This window comes from Corapipo altera, unplaced genomic scaffold (assembly GCF_003945725.1).
Source record: "Corapipo altera isolate COAL_440 unplaced genomic scaffold, ASM394572v1 64, whole genome shotgun sequence".
Classification (NCBI taxonomy): domain Eukaryota; kingdom Metazoa; phylum Chordata; class Aves; order Passeriformes; family Pipridae; genus Corapipo; species Corapipo altera.
The window spans coordinates 11,041,748-11,060,976 of record NW_020884893.1 but is presented as its reverse complement, the minus strand read 5'-3'; the positions used below and the strand labels follow the sequence as shown (position 1 = coordinate 11,060,976).

Genomic DNA, 19,229 nt, shown 5'->3' with positions numbered 1-19,229 from the left:
GAGTGTGACCATCTCCCCTTGGTACTGTTACCACTCTGGGCAAGTTCAGGAGATGCAGTCACCCCTTCTTGAGTGGAGGCAGTGGTATTTCTTTGTGCCTGAAGAGGCTTTATTTCTGATGGGCTGATCAGGCATCCTCCTTCCCTGTCTGGGATAAGGTTAATGTAGTCAGATGCTCTTGGGTTAACAGTGTTTCCTTACTGGGCTACCTGTTGAGAAAAGAAACTTGGGTGATCAAAGCAAGATTGTTTCAAGAGGTTTCTGATCTCTGTAGTGTTGATCAGTGGAAAATATGGGGAAAGTGGAAACAAAGCTTTTATTAAATGTCCAACAGGCTTTAGAGACTTGTCTGCAGCAGGAGAAACACCCTGTGTCCTTTAGGGGAATTGCTGCTGCAGTTAGCCAAAGGAAAAATGAATCTGTGGGCTCTGTTCGGTGCAGTTTTAATGAAGGCCAAAGCAGCATTTGCTCACTTCAGTGGTCTTAATTCACACACTCTGGTGGTTGAGGGTTTTTTTTAGCTTCTTTTTCATCCTACTCTAACACCAAGTATAACCCTTCCTTCAAGTGTTAAGACCTATGGACTTGAGTGAACAGTTGCCAGTTGTAGGGAGGTCTTGAACACTGTTTTCTTTCTCCTCCACTCCAGTCTTTTTGCTAAACCATTGTCATTTTACTGCCTTATCCAGCTTTGCATTCTTCCTGGAATTTACTACTTTGGAAGCAAGCAGCTCGCTACCCATGGTGTGCATCAGCACAGTGTCTCTTTGCCTTTAGCAAAGGAGCATTCCCTCAAATAATATAATTTCTTGAGGGAGAGAAGAGTTATGTTTGGTTTGTCTTCACTGTTTGCAGTACCTGAACTTTTCTGACCTGTGAGGTCTGGAGGAGAAACAGGCACAAACATTTCCCTGTGAAATCCTTTGGTGTTGCTCTTGTGGTTTTTTGTTGTTTCTGTGGCAGTACCTGGTATCTTAGAACAAGTGACCTTGTAAATTTACCTGTTTTGCTGGTTCTGAAGTGTCATCTACCCCTTGCAGAATGTACCTGGGTCCCACATCTCCTTTCTGTGTCCCTGCTGCATTTCTGCCACCGTGTTCTGGATTCAAGGCAGTTATTTGGTAACTGTTTTGGTAATTATTGTCTGCAAAGTGACCTTATTTCTCAAACAATTATTCTCTTTACTGTTCCCAAATGCAAATTCCAACCATGGCACCATTGTGGGGCTGAGAATGCCTTTCAAGACTGAGCTGCTTTTTACCATTTCTTTCGTTAGTCCCAGACCTGCAGGGTTCAGGATTGCACTGTCCACTGCCCTGTACTGCGTTAAAGGGGTTTGAAATCCAGGAGATAATGCAAAAATACAGAGCAGAAAGACTGAACTGGTGGTGACTGTGGAGGGAGAGGAGCAGTGCTGGGCCACTAGAGGTCAGTCCTGGCCCTGTGGGTTGGCTGCTGACACGGGCTCAGCCTTCAGGGGAGAACGTGAATTTTTCTGCCAAAATGAAGAAATAAGACCAGCTCTGTGTGGTGCCCTTGTGCACACACACTGTGCTTTCTGAGGTTTGGATTTGTTGGTGGGCAAAAAAAAACCTCTTTAAATGCCAACATCTGCATAAGCTGTTGATGTTTAAACAAGCATTAAATGAAGTGGTTAAACACTGAAGTGTGCAATCCGTTCACAGCTGTGCTGTGCAATTAGAAAAAGTTGCTAAGTAAATAATTACGTGGTCCTGACCTTGGCATCCTCTTAGGACAGTTATGACATCTCTGGGCTGGTGAGTGCTGGAACACCATGGGTAGCTGCAACTGCTGCCTTAACACTTTCCCTTCTGTTACTACAAGGTGTTTCAAGATGTTTTGGTCTTCCCAGAAACCACAGAACTAAAACCTCTGGTTTTGCTTTGAGAAAATAGGAGTTTCCACCCCTTGATCATGCAGCAAGAACTTTGAAAACATGCCTGAGTAGTCTAAAAGCTTGGATTTATGGAAAAAAAAAATCAAACTTGAGCCAATTTCAAAGTCTGACTTTTTCTTTTTTTATTAAGAAAGCTTTTGAGGGCTGGTTCTGCCAAGCAGCACTTCTGAGTAACGTTAAAGTCCCTTAGCAAAGAGCCTCTTCCTGCCTGTGGCTGAATAGAAGTGAAGCTTTTTGTAATCAGCTTTGTAGGGGGCATTTGGTCCTTCTCACCTGTGCCTGCAGGTGCTCTGTGTTTATGTGCTGTCTATACACACTGAGCTTTTCTTGCAGTTATATGTATTGTGTGGTTTCTCCATATACATCTTCCTCCTAGAAATGGCAGTGAGGTTGTCCAGGTGATAAAATGGTGTTGTGTGAGTCTGGAACTCGCCACTGCCTGTGGCAGCCTCGCCCCAGAGCTTGGTGTGGGTTCTGGGAGCTCCCCTGGAAGGGCAGGGCATGGAATGGCACAGCCTGCTGATGGCACCCCACAGCTCCTGCAGCTTCCCAGCGTGGTGCTCAGGAAGGGGAAGGTCATCTCCCCATGGTCTTGCTGTGAGTGTCTTTGGAAATGGGACAGGGGTGCTGGAAGAAAGAGGGCTTGGATTAGCCTGTTACCTGGTCTTTCATTCCTTGTCCTCTACCATTTGAGGATGTGAATTGTTATGAAGTGGGCTGTCACTGCCCTGTCTCTCTGCAACTGTCCCAAAGGCACAGTCTCACCTTTCTTTTCCACACTAAATTATGCTGCTGGCTGTTAAACAGAAGATTTTGGGAAGTGTGTTGTTTTTTGGGAGAGAAGGGTGAATGACGGCTTGTGAATTCCTTTAATTACCCTAAAGCAGCTTTAGAAAGTCCCTCTGAAGGAAGCAGAGGGGCAGGGTGAGCTGTACACTGCACCCTGGGTGGTGGCTGTGCTCTTCCTCCTCCTTCCACCTCTGCCGTGTGAGTGACCTGTCCCTCGGCGCTCCATCCCCGCATCCCGCGGGGCTCCCGGTGCTCCTGGGGGGGGAGCGAGGCGGCCCCTTCCCAGGCTCTATTTTAAGCAGACATTTACTTTCCCAGCCTCTTCTCCGCCTGGATCCCTGCCCGGGGCGGGGGACGGCGGGGGGGGGTGGGATGTGTCTCTCTCCCTCCTTCATAAAAGGGCCCCGAGGCGGGGGCCGGGCTCTTGGGGGTTATTTTTGGGAGCAGCTCCTGGGATCCGATGGCCTTGTTAGGGCAGCGCTGACCTTTCTCCCGGCGGGGGAGGAGAGCGGAGCGGGACGGGGCGGGCGGCAGCGACCGGGCGGGGAGAGCGGCCGGCTCGGGACCCCCTTCCCTTCCTCGGCCGTGGGCTCGGGACCCCCTTTCCTTCCCTGCGGGGTTCGGGACCCCCTTCCCTTCGCCGCCGCGGGGGTGGCTCCCCGGGCGGCCCATGCCCGTGCCCGCCGGGCAGGTACCGGCACAGATCGGCTGCCCCGACGGGGGGGGCTGGGGCTCGGCCCGCCCTTCTCCCCTCCCTCTCTCCCAATTTCTCCTTCCTCCCGTGCCCCAGCCCCTCGGCCGGGCCAGGCGAGGCAGGAGCGGCCGCTCCCGGTGCCCAGCCCGCTCCCCCCGGGGATGCGGCAGCCCCGGAGCGCTGCCCCTGGGAACGCTGCCCGGCTGAGGGGCACCGGAGGGCACCATGAGTGGCGGCAGGTTCGATTTCGATGATGGAGGTGCCTACTGCGGGGGCTGGGAGGGGGGCAAAGCCCACGGGCATGGCATCTGCACCGGCCCCAAGGGCCAGGGCGAGTACTCGGGCTCCTGGAACTACGGCTTCGAAGTGGTGGGCATATACACGTGGCCCAGCGGCAACACCTACGAAGGCTACTGGTCCCAAGGCAAGAGGCACGGCCTGGGAATCGAGACCAAAGGACGGTGGGTTTACAGAGGAGAGTGGACCCATGGCTTTAAGGGACGGTACGGCGCGAGGCAGAGCATGAGCAGCGGAGCCAAGTACGAGGGCACCTGGAACAACGGCCTGCAGGATGGCTACGGCACGGAGACCTACGCTGACGGAGGTGAGGGTGCCTCCAGAGGGGCTGGGAGGGGGCTGAACAGCAGGACACCCAGCGGAGGTTGTGTGTTGTCCCTGCTGAAGAGGTGACCTAGTCCTGTCCCCACTAGTGAGACGGGCACAGTGGTCTATCATGAGCCATTGGGGTGCTTCAGTGAAGGAGCAGAGTTGGGGCACAACTGTGTGTGCCCTGATTTTCCCAGCTGGGCACAGCATGTGTGGCTCGCTGTCCGCAGACACGAGGGAGGAGCAGCAGGAGCACTGTCCCCACCATCCCTCCCGCAGGACCTGCTCTAGTGTCCCTATTGATATTTAACACCAACCAACTTGACTTGTGTAGTCTGTGGGCTCCTGGTTCCCCAGGGACTGGGTATTCCTGAAGCAAACCAGACGCTCCTGGGTGGTGCACAACCGCAGTGAGCCGTTCACTCGCTCCCCAGGCAGGAACTGTGAATGTTCTCATGTCAGATATAAGCCACCCACGGCACCGTAATGCTCTTTGCCTGTGCCTTAAACGCCGCCTGCCTGCCCCTGACGGGCTGCCTGGACACCTCCTTTGCCAAACCGTTTTGACTGAGTCCATCTAAGCTGTTTAGAATATGTGGTCACAAGTCTTTCCCTAAAATAAATCCCTTTGATTACTTGGAAGCTTTCAACCCCTGCTACTACAGAAACGCACCAACGTAGTCAGATATCTGTTGTGTGCTGTAAATGCTCGGTCTAATTGTGTTCTTGCATTAGTGGCAATTTTTGGGGTTAGAAACATCGCAAGAATTTCTGTGCAAGTAATTCTGTAGCTCTTCAGCACTGTGATGTTCCAGGCTGCCACATTTAGGATGGCTAAATAGAGAGGATGATTTGAAAGAAATACCCTTCAAAATAGGGATCAGAATTGCATCTACATTTATCTACGACAGGCGTTGGAGTTAGTTTATAAAGAAAAATAGCTGTAATAGTATAAATCTTCAGAATGAAAAGCATCACAATTATAGGCATTAGAAAAATGGACTAATTCAAAACTGGCTGTCAGGGTTATGCTTTTACGTAAATATTTCTCAATGAGTTGCGTGCGTTTGTGGCTAATTTTGAAACTGGGAATACAGTCTTGAAGTTGAGCCATTTTATTTGCGCCCTTGGCGGTTGTAGGTGCAGACACGAACTGACACATCCCTCCAGCTCCTTAAATTTTCTCCCTTCTCTGTCCTGTGGCTATGGAAGGGTTTAATAAGTGCAGGATGCAGGGCCATAGTGAGAGTTCAGTGCACAGAACCTTCCCCCGAGGCCATAAGAAGGGTGGGTGACACGGGAGGTGTGCTCTGATGAATGAGGAGCAGTGATCAGGTCACTGTCAGCAACGGCTGCCGTTAGGACTTTCATTCTGGAGATGTCAAGGTCTCCTGTGAATTGGCACAGCCACTTCCTCGCTGCTTCCTAAAATGCAGGTTCCTCTCAGGGTGAAAGGCTACCGGAGTTCCAGTTAATGGGGAAGAATTTTGAGAGGCAGAACTTGATGAAGGATATGAATTTGATTAGATCTTGGACTGGAAGCTCGGGAGAGAAGAGCAGGAAAGATGAGTCAATGTTTTCTCCTGTAAGGATATATAATATACTGCTTCTGTCAGCACAGCTCCCGGGGTGTTGTCCCACACCCAGAACGTGCCAGCTGCATGATCCCTGGTGCCACCCGAGGTTGGCAGTGAGGTCCTGATCTGTGAAGATGTGCCCTGCCAAAGCCACCCTGGGCAGTGCTGAGCTGGGCTCTCCCCAGGGGCTCACGAGAGCTGTGCCCTGGTGCCCAGCAACCACTCCTTGTATTGGGCCATCCCATCCTGGCTGGTCCAAGTTGTTCATCCAATACGTGACCTCCTCTGATGGCACAGGGACATGTAGGAAGCTGCATCCCAAGCCAGGGTGGGGATCACCATCCAGCAGCACCTCTGTAGGACAGGGGTGTGATGGTCTTACTGACCTACAGGACCTTTTTCTGTTTTGTCTCCTCACCTGCACACCAGTAACCACCTGGAAGATCCAGATGTGGCCAGGCTGCTAATGGGACCTGTTAATATTTGAATTTGAGGTTGCCAAGATAAACATCTGGAAAGGCTCTGGAAATGTGCCGTCCCTCAACTAGGGGACACCATTCCCAAACCCCTTGGAAGCCAGCCACATGAGAAAGAGGGCTCTGGGAATATGCAGCTCTTGCCAGGCCAGCAGAAACTTTAGGTCATGGTTGGGCTGCCTATGAATTTCAGGGAAATGTAGTTGATTCTAATGTTTTAAAATAGACTTTAACTTTTTATATATATATATATATACATGGGTAAAAAATTTATACTTCAAAATACACTTAAAATATACTTATAGGGTTGTCTGTGTTTGAGTCTTGTGTCTGGCCAAGATTGGTGGCTAAATAAAGCCCATATCTGGAGTAAAGCTTTTGGAAATTCCATATGATTTTTGGTGTCTAGTAAGAAGCAGAGTCATGGTACAGTTTAGCCCAGGCACTGTGTGGGTCATTCACTTTTTCTCTCTGCTACCAAAAGCCCATTTTTGTGAAAGCCATGAGAGATTGATGGTTTAAAGGAGCCTTCTGTAACAATGATTAAAATCAGCCAAGAGGTTCAGAGCTCCTGGTGTGGCTGGGCAGAGGCAGTGACACTGTGATCTTTGGATATTCAAGCTGGATATACTTGTGTCTGCTGCTGTCACCAGAGAAGAGGTCAGAGCCCTTCACAGGGGCAGGATGCTCGAGCTAAAGTGGATGGTGCCTGGGGCTGTGAAAAGCACAGAATTAAGGAATTCATCGTTTTGCAACATAAGCTATGAGTAAACACCTAGTTATTTGGTTTCCACTGGTGAGTTTTGTCCATGCTGTAAGAAAGGCCTCATTTTTTGGATACTTTTTTGTGTTTGACTCTGAGTCAAAACTCAGTGAAGTGTTACTGCAGAAAGCAATCTTACTGCTAATGCTGAATCATGCTGCACACCCAGGATTCAGCCCAAAGCTTGTCTCTGCTGTACAGGTACCTGCTTATATATATCTGTATGGGTCAAAAAACTCACTTGCAATCAAAGCAGCTTAAAACCAACTTATTTTTGATGCTGCAATTTGCTCTCTAGGGCGCCAGGGAAAACAGCAGTGTCAATTAACCATGAGGAAACAATTAGACCAGTCAGTGATCACAAGACCACAGAAAAGGGGAAGAGAAATGCAGAAGTGTGCTTCACTGGGAAGATGAAATAGGTGATATGGAGCAGCACAACTCCTTGAGTGCCTGTGGCAGGGAAAATGCAGTGGGAAGTGGCCTGGGCTGGGACAGAAGGAGCAGCACCCATGGGACTGCAGCTGGGAAAGGAGGAAAGGGCTCTGGAGAGCCAAGATGGTACTGGCCTGTGTCTGCTGCCTCTGTAGAGAGCTCCTGCCTGGCTGAATGGGACCCATGAATTAATATGGTGATTTTTTTTTACCCCCTAGGGTTTTTTTTTTCTGCCTTTCTTTTCCAGCAGAACCCATCAGTTAGTACAGTTGGCACCAAAAAGCAGTGCTCAGGTTTTGCTGGCCCATCTTGCACGTGGTGCTGTGCATTCTTTTAACATTCTTTTAACATTGAGTTCTAATGCATCTGTCCTTGCAATATCTGGGTGACAGCAGGGGACTGTAGGGCAGGGATTCGATTTGAGCTGTTTGCATTATTTATCTGGTTGTTTGTGTTATTTACATTTATCACTAATTGTATGAGAGCCTTGAGGCAGGCTGGGAAAGGGAGGTGTGACACTGCTGATGGTGGGCTCTCTCTGCCATTTGGCATTTGGCACCAGGAGCTGAAACTTGCACCTCTGCTGCAGCTCTGCACCATCCCATCCTGCTGCCAGGGCGAAGCAGAGGGTTCTCCCACCCCATCAGTGTGTCTGGAGGTGAAAGCTACAGGGCTGCCATTTCCATCACTCCCACAATTGAATCCTCTCCATGCTGTGAAGTTACCTGGGCAGCGTCCCCTGCTTTGGTTGGGGATGGGCAGAGGTGACGAACTGCATCCCTGGGGGTCGCAGAGGTTTTTGTCATTATGACAAGTAAAAATGCAGGCAATAAAGGCTTAGGGCTGGGGTGTCAGGGAAGTGGTCTCTGTCCCATTTTCATCCTAAATAAGAGATTTATTTGTTTCACATCCACTGCTTTTTAATGATCTTTTGCAGAACCTCAGGCACGTGTGAGCCCGTAGCTGCCTGGCTGCCAGCTCTGTGTCCTGCCTGTGCCCCCTTGCCCAGGCTGTTTTGGTACTGGGGGGTGGCAGCGGCTCAGGGATATGCAGCCCTGCTGCAGAGAGGTTTTGCACAGCCCCATTGTCTCTTGAACTGGCTGCACTGGGACGTGTTGGTGAGACAGGGCTTGGCTCCACTCAGACCCTGCGTGCCCTGACACACGGCCCCCGGCGCCTCCAGCCACTCCCAGCGGCCTCTGGCTCCACTCCAGGGGTGCTTTATGGCCCTGCCCTGGCGCGAAGCCTCAGCCAGACAGGGAATTGCAGTGTGACAGGGGCCTGGCAGTGCCTGCTCGCCATGTGTCGGTGCCCTCCGTTCATCCAGGCGGGGTTGGCAGGTTTGGTCACACCACGTGTCACAGACACAACGGTGCTTGTGCTGAATGGGCTGAAATCAGGCAGCAGAGACCAGCCTGCAGAGCTGGTGTCGAATCCTGTGTTGATCTAAGAAGTGCCAACCCAATCTCTACTCCATGGAGACCCACTGTGCCACGTGGCTTTTCCCATCCATGTGGCTCCAATGCTTCCAGGGGAACAGAGTGGGGCAGGGACTTTCTGGAATGCAGTGGCTGCTCCAACATGGCTCCTAAGGAGCAGCTGAGCCCCCCTAAACCTGTAAGACTTTTCCAGAGTTCGTTTTCCAGGGAATTAACATGGCAGCACTATCAGCTGCAGCCTGATACGTGTGAAGTTGTTCCCATCCTAGGAGAAGATCTCCAATGTCACCCCTATCGTGTGTCAGCCCTGCTGACTGGCTGGGCGGGCAAGGTGGAGCTCTGACCTCACGAGCTCTCAGTGGGGAGTGATGTGGGGGCACTGTGGGGGTCTCTATAACTTCATTTTTCACTAGGGAGACTCATCACCGTTTTATGGAGAGGGATTTAGGACCATGGTGAGGAACATGCTGAGGTGCCTGGGCATCTCCAGTGATGGTTCTTGGCTCCTGGATCATGCCCAAACCCACGCCACCCACTTTATTTTTCCCTAACAGAGCTTCAAGCTCTGCCAAGAAACCAGGCAATGGCCCCTTGCTCTGGCAGATGGCTCCCCATGGTTGGCTGCCCTCTTCACTACCTGAACCCCTACTTTTTTTTGTAGGGGAGACCAACTGTTTGCAGGGAGCCCAAAATCCTGCGTGCTGTGGGGTCAGCAGGGGCTGGTGGGGGGTGGCTCACTTGGGGCAGCAGCTGCTGCCTGCTTGGGCACTTCTTGTCTTTCCTGGCCCTCAGCACTGTAAGTTAACACTCCACAGGCGGGTCCAAAGAGGATTTCAACGAAACCTGAAGCTTGGGAGGAGACATTATGCTGCAGAAGTGGCCTGGGAGACTGTAAAATATGCACTCCCACAATTGCCAAAGAAGGAACTGGATTTGCTCCTTGGGGAGCAGGGTTATCCCTGGGCTCAGTAACCGTGTCTGAGGGGGCAGATGAATGCCTTGAAGAGGGGTCACATCCTTTCATCTCAGCCTGACCCTGCCTGAGCCTCCCCAGGACCCTGGATGTGCCTGCTCTCCCAAAATCATGTGCAGGCTGCCCCCTGCTCCCTGCTCTGGGTGCAAATCCCATACAGGAAGTGGCTTTGGGTTTACACCAGTGTTGCCTGATGCTCCAGCCCCTTTCCAGTGAGCTGTCACCTGCCAGCAGAGTCTCTTGGGTTAACGTCCTCTGCTCTTTGCTCCCTGGGGGCTGATGCTTTTGCGTGTGGGTGAGCACCGGCGGAATTGGGGCTCCCCTTCGAGGGACGGTGGGTACATCTCCTCTAGACCGGTGCCACCCCGCAGCCCACCTTCCTTCCTTTGCTGGCTCTCCCAGGGCCCAGCCACTCATTCACCCCGTCCCTCTTCTCTCCCGCAGGCACCTACCAGGGCCAGTTCACCAACGGCATGCGGCACGGCTACGGCGTGCGGCAGAGCGTGCCCTACGGCATGGCCTCTGTGGTGCGCTCCCCCCTGCGCACCTCGCTGTCCTCCCTGCGCAGCGAGCACAGCAACGGCACCCTGCCCCAGCAGGACTCCCCCGCCGCCCACCCCGAGAGCCTGCCCCTCTCGCCCACCATCACCCGCGGCGGCTTCGCCCTCAGCCTCTACGCGGACGCCGAGGCCGGCAAGCCCAAGAAAGGGGGGCTCTTCCGCAGGGGCTCCCTGCTGGGCAAGCTGAAGAAGTCCGAGTCCAAGTCGTCCCTGGCCAGCCAGAAGAGCCGCGTCAGCTTCCTCAAGAGCGAGAGCGGGATCAGCTCGGCCGCCAGCGACGCCACCTCCACCGTCAGCCTGGGCGAGGGCGCCGAGGGCGAGGAGTACACCCCCTTCGAGTCCGACATCGACGCCACCACCACGGAGACCTACATGGGCGAGTGGAAGAACGACAAGCGCGCCGGCTTCGGCGTCAGCGAGCGCTCCAGCGGGCTGAAGTACGAGGGCGAGTGGCTGGACAACCTGCGGCACGGCTACGGCTGCACCACCCTGCCCGATGGCAAGAAGGAGGAGGGCAAGTACCGCCACAATGTCCTCGTCAAGGGCATGAAGAAGCGTGTGATACCCCTCAAGAGCGCCAAGATCCGGCAGAAGGTGGACAGGAGCGTGGAGGGGGCTCAGAGGGCCGCAGCCATCGCCCGGCAGAAGTCGGAGATTGCAGCGTCCAGGTGGGTGCTCAGAACTCCAACATGCAGGTCCCTGTGGTGGTGGTGGTCTCCATCTCGCATGCTCAGGACCTGTCCTCTTTCTTGCTCCCTCTCTTGTCCCCCTGCAGCTCTGGTCTGCGGGGATGCTGCTGGACAGCAGGGACTGGCACCAGCCCAGGCGCTCAGCAGGATGGGCAGTGTGAGCTGGCGGGATGGGGAGCACCCTGATGCTGTGCCAGGCTGCTGGAGCTGCTGGAGCTGCTGGGCACTGATGGGGCAGCATGACAAACAGTGGGGTTTGATGGTGGTAAATCCAACAGGCTCATGAGCAGTGAAACATGTCCCAGACAAACTGGGGCTGCAGCAGAGCATGGCTCAGCCCCTGGTGTGGCTCTGTGGGGAGCTTGTGGGATGCATTAGGGTTGTCACTTAATTTTAGCAGCACAGTGTCATTACTCCAACATCTGTCCTGGGACAGAGGAAGGAGGAAATAAGAGTGGCTCCAGGGTCTGCCTGGGGAGAGCAGGGGAAGTTATCCCTCTCCAGCTTGCATCCCTGCCTATGTCTGAGCTGTGTTGGCAGCACGCTCCTCCTCCTGCAGGATTCCTGCAAGTCTCAGAGCCGACCTGGCAAACACCAGAGATCTGGGAGGCAGGGTTGGAGCCTTCATTCCTCTCATTTTCCTTGGGGAAATGTGGTTGTAAGACATTTTGAGGTTTCACCTGGCCTCTCCATTAAAACCTCCCCACACACAGGCTTTGCTCAGCTGGTGGCTGAGACTCTACATCTGTCCTGTCTCACTCCTTTAAATTCCTGTTTAATTATCAGTGACTTCATTATCAAGCAGAGAGGGGGAATAAGCAAGGAGGACACCTATTCCCAAACCCCCTCCCCCTTCCCCCCAAAAAATCCCAGCTTTACTCTCCCAGCTGCCATTTCTGCTCTGAAGTTTTGTGGGGAGCATGACTGAGATTTTTTAGCAAAACACAGTTGCCTCAGAGAGTGGTGGAGAAAACCCATCAGGATTGCAAGTGAAGCTCCGTGCAGGGCCAGCTGGGATAAAAATAACAGTCTGGGGCAGCGTGGGGCCTGCTGGATCCTCCCAGCAGGGCAGGCTCAGCCCAACCAGCTTCGCCGTGCCCGGGAAGAGCGTGTGGCTGCGGTGTGAATAAGGAGGCTGGAGCTGCAAACGCTGCTCCCCGAGAGCTTGGCTGGTTTACACAAACCTCTTTTTATTATACACTATTTACACTTTGGATCAAAAGCGGCTCTGCAGTGTTTTCCATCAGGAGCTGGAATGCGCCCGCTGCCCTGGCCGGGGACTGCATCCCTCCCCAGTGCCGGGGAATAATTTCCTATTAAGGAAACCTTGGAGCTGGAGGAAATAAGATGTGAGAGCCGGTTTCCTCCAGGGAGTCCTGGGCTATCAGACCCTGTAGTGTTGTGGCTGCTGGGGCAGGAAAGGGGTTGCTGTGCTCCCTGGCACTGTGGAACCCCAATCCTGTTCCTGGGGCACTGCTTGCAGCTGAGCTGGACCCACTGAGAGGCTCCTCCATCCTCTAAACTGTAACTCAGTGTTTCCATCAGTGTTTATTCCTGTTGTATGTTGCTCTGGGCAGAGCCACTCTCTCTACTTGATATCTTTTGTAAATCCAACTTGTGCTCTCCTCCCTCCTCCCTTCAGCTCAGTTTTGGGGTTGAGAGTAAATACAGATAATTTTACCCTGAGAGGGTCCTTAGGTTATCCCCAGCTCTGCCACTGACTTTCGCTTTGGCCTTGAACCTTTCCTCAGTTTCCACACCCAGGACAGAGTAATTCCAGACAGATTGTGAAAATGCATTATTACAGTTTATAGAAGGGCTGCACTATCATTTGCATCACCCAGGCTTGTAACTGAGAGATGACGTTTCCTAGATGGAGCATTTATGTTTCTCCTCAGATTGCAGTGTGTACTTTACCCACAAAAATGCCTTTGAGGCTGCACTAATCCCTTTCTGAGGGAAGATGTGGCATATCTGTATGTAAGATTGTAACTAGGAATTAGTTGGAAGGACGCAGTGGGCTGTGCAGATTGCCAGGTACCCCTGCATACCTGTGCCATTGTATATGAATGTTTGAGTTTCATTTGGTTCTGACACTCAAGGGAGCCCCTTGCAATAGAGAGCTAAAGTGCTGTAACATCTGGCCTTCTGTTGTCTGGGGGTGAAATGTCAGGAGAAGTCCAGATTTCTCCCTTTTGCACCATAAAAGGCTCTTTAGCGATAGAAATCCTGAGGAAAACAAGCCCAGGCGCTGGAAGCTGCCTCGGGCAGTTGCACCGCAGGAATGCCAGGCACGTGCCGAGCTCTGGGGGTGCTCTGCGGGCAGCAGAGACAGGAGTCCTGCCTGGGGTGCTCTGCCTGGGGCTGCCCTGCCTGGGGTGCTCTGCCTGGGGCTGCTCTGCCTGGGGCTGCCGGGCGGGAGAGCAGTGCCAGCCGGGGATGATGGTCAGTGCGGTCACCAAACCCTCCCTGTCCCATTTCCCCTCCAAGGGTGTCTGAGGTGCCAGGCTGCTTCACAGCTCCTGTACCAGCTACTGCCTATTCTGCCCAAGCAGTGCTGCCCTGGCCTCCTCAGCTCCCTCCTGAATCCTCCTGGGTCATCAATCCCGCTGCTTTCCCCATTGTGCAAGAAGCTGAGGACATCATCTCACTGTCAGCTGAAGGAACGGTGATTTTTTTTTTTTCCATTCTGTTTTTCATTATTTCAAAGCGTGAAAATCATCTGGCTCAGTGTCCTGCTGTCCTGAGCAGCCCCCCCCAGACCAGCCAGCTCCACCCTGGGCAAGACCTCTTGGTGCTGCTCAGATACAAACCCTGGGCATGTCTGTCGACAGTGCCGGGAATCAGGTACTGGGATGGAGCTGATGGAAGCTGAGGTAGGAATCCTCACCCAGACTGCTGTCAATTTGGGGAAGAGTCATCTTGGAGTGAAGCCTCTGTGGCAGGCAGCAGACACAGCTTTACCCCTGCCCAGGGGTGACACAAATGGATGTTGGGGTTAGCACATGTTTGGTGTTCATTAGCTCTGCTGGTGCTCCAGGGCTTGTCCTGCTGTGATCCCAAGGGATTCTCATCAGAACTGGAACACAGCTGTTCCTGAGGTGCTGGGTGAAGGTACCTGCTGTGTTTCTCCACTCTCCACCCTGACTGGGGGATCGAAAAAATGTTGGGGTGGATGGGAAAAGCACTGAGGGCCTGGGATCATAGCCAAGGTGATAAACTGGCTGGAGGACAGTGAGGAGGGGGCAGCCACCACCAAGCTGTGAGTGAGGCAGTTCAAAGCCATCCTAAGGTGTGTAATGGGAGTTTTCTGGGCACGTGGGTTAGTGCCAAACAGGGTGCCGGGGAGTAGTGTGTGCTTGCTTATCCCGTGGGGAGGATGGTCCCACTGGATACAGGGAGAAGGAGCGTGAAAATGGTCAGCTCTTACCTCTGCAGAACAAAAGAAAATAATATAAAGCTAGAGTAAGGGCAGGACTTGGCTGCAGGGGGAGTCTTTGATTTTTTGAAAACTGTGTGCTCAGGGGTTTTCCTTCTCACTGGTGCTTTTGGGGGAAAAAATGAGTGTAAATGCTGCAAATCCCACCTCTGTCCCACTGCAACAGCATCTGACGTGGTCTGCCTCTGCACGTGGTTGTGCTTCCCAGTGACTTGGACTGAAGTCAATGGAGGGACTTGGCCATGTGTCCTGCAAGGCACGGGCCTGGCCAAGCTCTGAGATCCTCTGACGGATGCCTGCCCTGGCAATAACACCTCAGATACATCTGCCAGATGTCACAGGATCGATAGGAAAGCAAGACAGTAGAGGCAATAATGGCTGCTGTGCTTCACCTGTTTGACATCGAGTGCTGGCTCTGAAGCCCCTGAGGGGTTTATACCTGGAGAGTACAACTAGAGATGAATACATTTTGGATTTACTTTTGTTTTAATGTAATATCTGTAGATATCTGTAAGAATTTCTAGACTGCATTCTGAAGTGTGGGGCATCACGCCCTGCTCGAGTAGGGTTTGCTCATCATGGTGAGCCTGGGCCGTGTGGAAGCACCGCAGGGCTCCTGGTGTCAGGAATGACATCGGCTTCCCCGGCAGCGACACATGGGCATCGTTCACAGTGTGAGCTGCTGCCTGGTTTCGAAGCCTAAGCTGGTTTTCTGTCAGTACCCATGGCTTTGGGGCACATCTTAGCTCTCCCTTCAAATTACAAGAGTGCTCCCCAGCTCCCGTATCGCTTTCCAGCCGCATTCCCGGCAGCGCCGCCGCCGTGTCCCTGTGCTCAGCATTTCCAGGCTGCGTGGCCGGGCAGCAGCGAGCGGCTCCTTGGGGAACGCGGGTGTGTGGTGCAAATGACGTCCTGAAATCGCTGCAGTCAGCAGAGGCTCCTGACTAAATAAGGGCAGGCAGAGCGGGGCTTTATCGCCCGAGCGCGACAGCTGAGAGCCGGGGCCGTGGCAGCCCACGCCACCGGGGTTCGGCCACACACTCCCACCAAAAGCTGCTTTATTTGGCACAGCTCTGCCCTGGTGAGCTCCTGCCCTTGGTCCCACTGCTCTTGGGGGTTCAAGCTGCAGGTGGGGAAGGTGGGCAGCCAAAGGGATGTCACCTTTTGGTGAGGCCCCCTCCTGGGGCTGACAGCACAGCTCAGCTTCCCCGAGGCCGGATTTCGGATCTGGGATTTTAGGTCTGTTGAATCAGACTTGGGGTTTGCTCTGAAAGTTTTAGGATTTTTTTTTTTTTTTTAAATATGCATTGATTTCTGCTTTCCTCAGGCATTTAGCCAGTGGCACAGGCATTAGACACTTCAGGAGTTCAGCACACTCCCAGACCCTCAGGTCAGAGGCCAGAGGGCAGGATGCTCATGGCCACCATGGAAGAGCAGGCAGCAGCAGTGGTTTGAGGCAGCCCCTGACAGGAGGGTTCCCTGCTCCTCTGCTTTCACGGTCTCTTTGCTCCAGGACCCCACACCTCCATGTGATGGATGGACATGTGATGAGGAGGCAGCAGCAGGCAGGAGATGGGCAGAACCTGACCTGACCCTGGAGGGGTTGTTGGCTGTGATTTGCCTCCAAGTGGGAGCTGCCAGGGACAGACACGGAAGCTGGGAGCAGCATTTCTGCAGCTGTATGATCAGATACCAAAGACATCACAGCCTGACCTCTCAGGGGGCTGAAAAGACAAGTGCATCAGGTGAAGGGCTGAGACAAGACCACCCCTCACCTCCCCAAGGGGTGCAGGGCGAAGCTCACTCCCAGTAAGGTGCAACCACACCTGGAGGCAGTTGAGTGGCCTGAGCTGAGGACAGGTCTTCAATGGCTGAGCATTCTGGCTGGCCCAGGTGTTCTGGCTGGCCCAGGTATTCTGGCTGCCCCACAGCCCCCACAGTGGGAATCTGCATCTTGGTACTTCCATAGGCAGGACTCAGAGAGAGCCAGAGCACACAGGAGCAGGGAGAGACAAGAGCAGCCATATGGCTCCTGCTATAGCTGAGGGCCAGGACACAGCAGTGAGGGGATGTTCCTTGGTGCTGCTGACCCAGCAAAGACGTTCTGCACAGAGCTCAGTGTGTTTATAAAGAGAATAATCTTGTTTCATCACTTGGCTAACAGAAACCCAGTTGGTGGCATCTATTTCTGCACCAGCCAAAGCCAGGGCTGGGATTCTCCCGCCTTCTGTGTGACAGAGCAGCCTCCAGCTCTGCACAAGTACTGCCCTTTTCAAACCTCTGCCTGACCCTCATCCCACCTGGACACTGGAGCCATGCACGGAGAGGGCTTCAGGGTTTGGGTGAGCTCCTCCCCATCCCTGGTCCCGTGTGGCCTTGGGGACAGCGAGCCCCAGCATTGGGGTCGAGCCAGGATCAGACACCCACCCCAGCTGTGAGACCCCCACAGTGTGTCCCCCCACATGTGGGGCTGTGGGCTGGAGGGGTTCAGTGCCATTGGGTGAATGATGGTGAGATGCCTTCACCCCTTTCTTTGAGCCCTCTCCTGGAACAGCCCCCTCCCCAGCCCAGGCTTGGCTGTGGTTCCAGACTGACACATTTTTGGCCCACCGTGCTCCTTACGCCAAGATGTGTTCTGACTCCAGAGGAGCTTTATCTGTTTTCCACCCGCCTCACAAGAATTTCCTCAGGCACTTTCATGCCCTATTAGGGTAAGAGGGAACGTGCACTTTCAGTAGCTCCGAGGAGAAAGCATCTGCTGGGCAGCAAACTGCTTTCTCCAGGGCTTCCCAGGTTATCAGGGTTGGAGCAGGCAAGGCTGTGGCTTGCAGGGATCCCCTCAAGAGGAGCAGAGTTGGGATGGCAGGATGCCAGCCCCAGGGATGGGTATGACTCTGATACCAAGCCAGGCAGGGAAAGTGGAATTAATGGGCTGTTCTATCCGACCTTGTGGGAAATCCTTATCTCAACAGCTTACACACACACAGAAAGGGAAAAATGAAGTGGGACTTTAATCTGCAAAAATGACTGTGGAAAATGATGGCTTCTCATTCAATTGATCTGGTGCTGCGTGGAGCAGGAAGGCTCTGGAATCAGCTGGCAGGGAGCTGGGCTTTAAAATCATCAGATTCAATCAGGCTTTGGTCAGAGGTTATCATCATCTCAGTGGAATGTGAAACAGGCTTATCTTGAAAAAGAAACAATATTTCACTAAAATGTCCAATTAAAATAGAAAGCCAGTGATAAAGAAACCCTCCCTCCTCCTGGAGGAGGAGCAATTTTTTCAGCTTATCCTGGTGCTGAGCCAGAACCCTTTGGCTTTCTGAGTCCCAAGTTTTTTCATTTTGCTCCTGCAAAGCCTGATGAGCCTTCAGTGGCCACCAGGAGGGACCTGGTGTCCCATCTACCTGGGTTCCCTCAGCAGCCTTGGGTGCAGGTGCCTGGGAGCTGTGGGTGCTGCAGCCCAGGCCATGGGCTGGCTGCCCTCACACCTCCCAGCTGCCTCTCTTCTCTCTCTGAGACCTTAGATTTGTGAATGTCTACTCAAGAGACCAGAGGGCTGGAAGAAAAAGGCTTCTACCCTAAATTTTGATAAATAATTTGGGTTTTGGCCAAATGCAACATTTTAAGAAATTAAATTTATTTTTTTTTTGACTGGGGAAAAAACCCACAAAACAGATACAGCAGTTCCTCACTCTCTTGGTTTGGATTGCTGAAACCTTAAAAACATTTGAATTAGAAGTTGCTAAAACTTTTTGTTGAAGAAAACCAACAATCTTAGAGTGAAAACACAGACTTTCTGACCCATTTTAGCTCTGGTGGACCTGGCAGTCAGGTAAAACATGCTCAGTTTATGGATCCATCTGTTTGACAGAGCCTGGGCCTTGGCAGGAGCTCCTGGGTGAGGCTGGGTTCTCTTGAAACAAATGGCTGCTGCATCCCTGATGTTTTCTTGGAAGTGGGAATTCCGAGGGCAGGGAGCAGTGTAGGTACAGGCAGGGAGGCAGGAGCACACAGGGGATGGAAAGGCTGGAAGACCCTGATTGCACATGTGCTGTGAAGATGTTTTGGTGTGCTGTCAGCAGGATAACCCGGCTGCTTTCATCTTGCAGTGGTGCCCAATTAAATCAGGGTCCCCAGAGCTGAGCCCCTTTGGTAATGGAGTGGTTGGAAGCTGGGATAAATCAGTGGCATTTGGGCACAGCCCCAAGGCTGTGCTGCTCTGGGAGCTCCATTCCATCTGCACCCAGGGCAGCAGGGAGGACAGCAGACCTGAAATCCAGAAGTAGGAGGAAGAGGTCCAGCTGCCAGCAGCAAATCCCTCTTTTTCCCAAAGGTATCTCTGTGGATGGTGTTACGAGCTGCTCTGAGCCTGGCTGTGCTGGCAGGACAGGCTCCAACAGAGCGAGGAGCTGCCTGTCCTGCCTGTCCAAGGCCAGGGCAGTGTCCCTGGTCCCCTGGAGCTGGCAGGCTCTGGCTTGTTCTGCTCCATTTAGACCCAGCTCCAGGCAGCTGCCACCCTGCATCCCGAGGCTGTGGGGTGAACAGAGAGCAGCTGTGCCCTGTGCCAGTGCCCCCAGCTCCTCACAGCTCGTGGGCTCCCATGCAGGCTGGCACAGCCCAGCCCCGAGGGCCGCTGGCTGCCCAGTGCCACTCACTCACGGGGCACTCGGGGTGGCAGAGATTAATTGGGCAAACCTCCCACACACGGGGCTGGGGTGCGTAGGTTGTTGTCTTATTGAAGACAGCTGCAGATCTGCCTGCTCTAAGATTAATATCACTTTAACTGTTCCAAGGGGAAGTATCCCTCGGTGAAAGATGCAAGTGGCCCGGAGCTATTTAGAGCTAAGGATAACGTTTCGGCATTTTAA

General features: G+C 53.1%; 1 protein-coding gene across 2 annotated transcripts in view; it reads left to right on the top strand.

Annotated features, from left to right (window-relative positions):
* The first annotated feature begins 3,596 nt into the window (after window positions 1–3,596).
* JPH2 (junctophilin 2) overlaps window positions 3,597–19,229 on the top strand; it is a 31,013-nt gene continuing 15,380 nt past the window's right edge. For both annotated transcript variants that reach the window (XM_027646157.1, XM_027646156.1), the window contains exons 1-2: window positions 3,597–4,005; window positions 10,115–10,898. In XM_027646157.1, coding sequence (XP_027501958.1) covers window positions 3,627–4,005; window positions 10,115–10,898 — 1,163 coding nt within the window. In that variant the 5' untranslated portion in view covers window positions 3,597–3,626. The remainder of the gene's footprint in view (window positions 4,006–10,114; window positions 10,899–19,229) is intronic.